At 60.1% G+C, this 4816-nt stretch overlaps 1 protein-coding gene across 1 annotated transcript in view; it reads right to left on the bottom strand.

Annotated features, from left to right (window-relative positions):
- Positions 1 to 3416: 3416 nt before the first annotated feature.
- The window catches only part of TBXA2R (thromboxane A2 receptor), an 8007-nt gene continuing 6607 nt past the window's right edge, over positions 3417 to 4816 (bottom strand). Inside the window, exon 3 of the mRNA XM_012646280.1 lies at positions 3417 to 3713. Coding sequence (XP_012501734.1) covers positions 3468 to 3713 — 246 coding nt within the window. The 3' untranslated portion in view covers positions 3417 to 3467. The remainder of the gene's footprint in view (positions 3714 to 4816) is intronic.

Genomic DNA, 4816 nt, shown 5'->3' with positions numbered 1-4816 from the left:
ACCAAGCCCTGCTTTCAAGCCAGCTCTGAGACTGAGTTCATCTCTAGAATCCAGCTGAGCCCTGACATCAAGCCAAGTTCTGGAACCCAGACAAGTTTTAAGACCCAGGCCAGCTCGGAGACCAAGCCCTGCTACAAAACTCGACCTGACTCTAGAACTCCAGATCGCTCCGTGGAACAGCCGTACCTGGAGACTCGGTCCCGCTCCGGAACACCTGTTAGTTTTGAGACTCAGGTGAGATTCAAGCAGCAACCCAGCCGTAGAACCCAAGGCAGCTCAGGACTGAAAGAGAGCACCCAAACCCAGCCCTATTCGAGATCTCAGACCAGCTCAGTGACCCAGAGCCATGCAGCTGCCCAGTCCAGATTCAAACCTCAGCCCTGCTCTAAAACCCACTTGCACCCAAGTACCTACGCACATGCTGTGGCCCAGTCCAGCTCTGGCGATGAGTCCAGCTCTGAGAGTGGGCCCAGCTCTAGAACCCGGCCTAGTGCTACAATCAGGCCCGACTCCAGAACTCAGAGCAGCTCTGGATCCCCACCCGGCTCTGAAGCAAGGCCCAGCTCCAGAACACTGCTTGGAATGGAGTCCCACTCTCCCTGCAAGATGCAGACCAGCTCTAGAACACGGTCTAGCTCTGGGACCCAGACTCACTTTAAAGCCTGGCCAAGCTTCAGAACTCAGTCCAGCTTAGGCACCCCACCCAGCTCCAGAACTCAGCTCAGTTCTGGAGCACAGACTGGTTCTGAAATCCCAGGCAGTTCCAAAACACAGTCAATTGCTGAGACCCAGCCAAGTTCCAGAATCCAGCTAAGCTCTGGAATCCAGACTAGCCCTGGGTCCCAGAACAGTGCAGCAACTGAGTTAAGCTCCATGACCCCATCTGGTTCCAGCGGCCGGCCTGGCTCCAGCACCCAGCACAGCCTAGGAGTCCAACCAGCCTCTGGTTCTCAGCTCCTCTCTGAAACCCTGCCGAGTTCTAGATCCCAGCTCCAGCCCACAATCCCAGCCAGCTCTGGTACTCAGCTGGACTCCAGGAAGCAGAGCAGCTCTGGAATTCAGCCCAGCTCCAGAACCCAGCCCAACTCTGGGACCCAGACGAGTTCAAGAATTCAGCCCAGCTCTGGGGCCCACCTGAGTTCTGAAAGCCAGCCTGTTTCTGGAACCCAACCCAGCTCCAAAACCCGGACCAGTTCTGGCACCCAGCTCAGCTTGGAGACCCAGCTCAGCTCAGAGACCCAGGCCAGCGCAAGAATTCAGCCTAGCTCTGGAGCCCACCTTGGTTCTGTCACCCAGCCTATTTCCGGAAGCCATTCTAGTTCCAGAGCCCAGACCAGTTCAAAAATCTGGCTCAGCTCTAGAAATGGGCTCTGCCCACAGACCCCTGGTCTGGACCCTAGAACCCAGCCTGATACCCCTGCCCCAGCCCGACCTCAGCCCCCAGCCACCCCACCTGGAGTCCCAACTCCAGCCCCTGGCAAAGTCCTCTGGCCACCACCCCAGCCCCATGACCTGATACGTGGCACCCAGGCGGGCCCTGGCCCCGGCCATGGCCCAGCAGCCTCCCACCTGGCCCTGCAGCCACAGGCCTCCTCGGCACCCCTGAAGCCACCCCTGTCCCCCAAGCCGCAGCTGGGACTGCAGAAGTCCACGCCACCCAGCACACCTGTCACTCCTGGTGCTGCCCCAAGGGCGGCTCCCCTGAGCTCCCAGCCCCTCGACCCCCCAGCTCAGGGGTCCGCCCCCTCCCCCATGCCCAGGGAGCCAGGGCCACTCCTGTGTGGCAGCGGGGGACTGTAGCTTGCGGGCAGGGGCACAGCTGAGGCTCCTGTGGTCCCCTATCCTGGCCCTCCCAGCCAGGGTCCCCAAGAAGGGGCAGGTGACCTCATTCACCCAGCTGGCGGAGGTGAGGAGGCGCGGTGGAAACGGGCTTCGGTTTCACGGGGCCTGGCTGTGCGCCGCCGTGTAAGCGGATCCGGGCCCTGGCGGGAGAAGGGGACAGGGGCCGGTCGTCCCCATGTATCTCGAGGGCACCAGGTGAATAAAGGCACCGTCCCGCCCGCAGCCCGGTGTGTCCTTTTGGGGAGCAGTTTCAGGGAAAGCGGAGGACAGGGCTGGGCTGGGGGGCTGGGGGACCTGGGGGGCTGGGGGAGCAGATGGCAACGCTGAGTGCCTCTTGAGCGCTTACTGTATGCGGAGCACTTTATCAAGCACCATGTGTGCATAAGCGTAGGTGCCAGCACCTGCACGGCGCTCCATGCAAACTGGGTCATTGGTCCATTCGACAGCATTTATTGAGCACCAACTGTGGGTGTGGGGCTGTCCTGGCCCTGGGGAGTTTGAAACACTGCTGCGTGAATGAATGGACGCAGGCACGGAGTGGGGAGTGGAGGAAGCGGGGACTTCACTCCACGGTCTTGTGTGTGTCTGTCTCCCTCTCTCTCCCCCAGCTGCGAATGGGTCTAATCCCGGAGCCTCCCCTAACAGTTGTTGAGAGATTCAAGGAGACACCACTTTCCTTAAGTGCTTAGGAAACAGCCGGGTGCAGTGGCTCACACCTGTGATCCCAGCACTTTGGGAGGCTGAGGCGGGAAGATCAAGCCAAGTGTTCAAGCCGGGAGGCTGAGGCCAGGAGTTCGAGACCAGCCTGGGCAACATAGCGAGACCCTGTCTCTACAAAAAAAATAAAAAATTAACCGGGAGTGGTGGTGGTGCCTGTCGTCCCAGCTACTTGGGAGGCTGAGGCAGGAGGATCGCTTGGGCCCAGGAATTGGAGGCTGCAGTGAGCTGTGATGATGCCACTGTACTCCAGCCTGGGCGACAGAGCGAGACCCTGCCTCAAAAAAAAAAAAATTAAAAGAAAAGAAACTTCTTGAGAAATGAGATGGGAGAGGCACTAGACCCCAGCCCCATCCCTGAGGTCGGGCAACCTCGTGCCCAGACCCCCAGAGGCTGCCAGCTTCTGGAGCCAAAGGTGGGAGCATTTTGGCCACAGAGGGGTGTCCCTTCCTGTCCACATTCCATCTTTCCTAGACGGAATCTTTCCAGGCTGGGGTCTCAAAGGGAGGCAACTGTGCCCAGCAGGCAGGTCGTATTCAGGGGTCAAAGAATCCCCCATGACAGGGGCTTTACTGGAAGGGGGGGCCTTGGCCACTCCGAGCCTTACAACACGCTCTTCTGACACCCCCATCACGCCCCTTCCTGGGGTTGGGAGGGGCTTGGGGAAGGGGAGGGTGGGGAAGAGGTCTGAGTGGGGGAGGGGGCTGAGGCCTTGGACAGGGGTCAGGGAGGAGCTGGGGGGTCCCCAGGTTGGATGGAAGGTGCCCGTGATCCCGCAGCCGAAACCCTCTGTCCGTCCAGCACGCGCTCAGGGAGCATCGGGACAGGCTGATGCGACCGTCAGAGGGGACCGAGGGTTTTGCGGGGGGACGCGCAGGCAGGGGTAATGTCCGGCCTGGGGCCCGGCCCTACTGCAGCACGGAGCCCCGCGGGAGCTGGGGCCGCAGGGAGAGCGACCTGGGCCGCACGCTGAGGCGGGGCTGCAGGCGCCGGAGCACGGCGCGGCGGAACAGGATGTACACCCAGGGGTCCAGGATCTGGTTCCAGGTGGCCACGCGCAGGTAGATCAGCAGCTGCTTCTCGGTGGCACGTGACAGCTGCCCGGTGGGGCTCATGGCGGGCGGGTTCCTCAGCACTGTCTGGGCGATGAAGACCTGTGAGGGCCACAGTGTCAGCCGGGGCCCGCCGGCCTCGAACCTGCCCCCAGCAGCCCCCGCCCAGGGCTCTGCGACTGCCTCACTGTGTGATCTCAGGAGAGTTGCCTAACTTCTCTGAGCTACTGTGGACATGTCCATAAAGCAGCACACTCTTCCTGCTCCTCTCCTGGGCACGATTAAATGTGGCGAAAAAGGACTTGTTTTTTTTATCGCCGCCGGCACTGTTATTCTGTTAAAATTTTTATATCATAGGCTGGGCACAGTGGCCTGCACCTGTAATCCCAGTGCTGTGGCATCTCCTGGCCAGAAGGTGACATTTGAGCAAAGGCCTGGAGAGGCAAAGGTGTGACCATGTGGAAATCTGGGGGTGGGGGTGGGGGAAGCGTTCCAGGCAGAGGCACAGCTTGTGCAAAGGCCCTGGGGCAGGACTGCACCTGGCATGTTGGAGGCACAGCGAGGAGGCCTGTGTGGCCATAGCAGAGTGAGGTGGGGAGAGAGGGAGGACGGGAGGGAGGGGAGGGGAGGGGATGGGGCAGGTCGTGCAGGGCCTGGTAGGCTACAGGGAGGACTTGGGCTTTTCCTCCCTGAAGGAGGTGGGAGCCATGGAGGGCTGTGGGCAGAGGAGGGTTGGGCCCTGACTCAGGTTCTCACGGGCACCCTCTGGTGGCTACTTTGGGGACAGACTGTGGGAGTGAGGGCAGAAGGGTCAGCACTGGTGACCCTCACTGCAGCCTCCAACTCTTGGGCTCAAGTGATCCTCCAGCCTCAGCCTCCCAAGTAGCTGGGACTACAGATGTGCAACACCATGCCTGGCTAATTTTATTTTTAAATTTTTTGTAAAAACAGCGTCTGGCTATGCTGCCCAGGCTGGTCTCAAACTTCTGGCCTCAAGTGATCCTCCCGCCTCAACCTCCCACAGTACTGGGATCACAGGCGTGAGCCACCATGCCCAGCCTCATTTACTTATTTTTATTTATTTATTTATTTATTTTTGAGACAGAATCTCACTCTGTTGCCCGGGCTAGAGTGCCATGGCATCATCCTAGCTCACAGCAACCTCAAACTCCTGGGCTCAAGCGATCCTCCTGCCTCAGCCTCCC

Source organism: Propithecus coquereli, unplaced genomic scaffold (assembly GCF_000956105.1).
Source record: "Propithecus coquereli isolate 6110/MARCELLA unplaced genomic scaffold, Pcoq_1.0 Scaffold241, whole genome shotgun sequence".
Lineage (NCBI taxonomy): Eukaryota > Metazoa > Chordata > Mammalia > Primates > Indriidae > Propithecus > Propithecus coquereli.
This window is presented reverse-complemented; position numbering and strand designations above follow the sequence as displayed.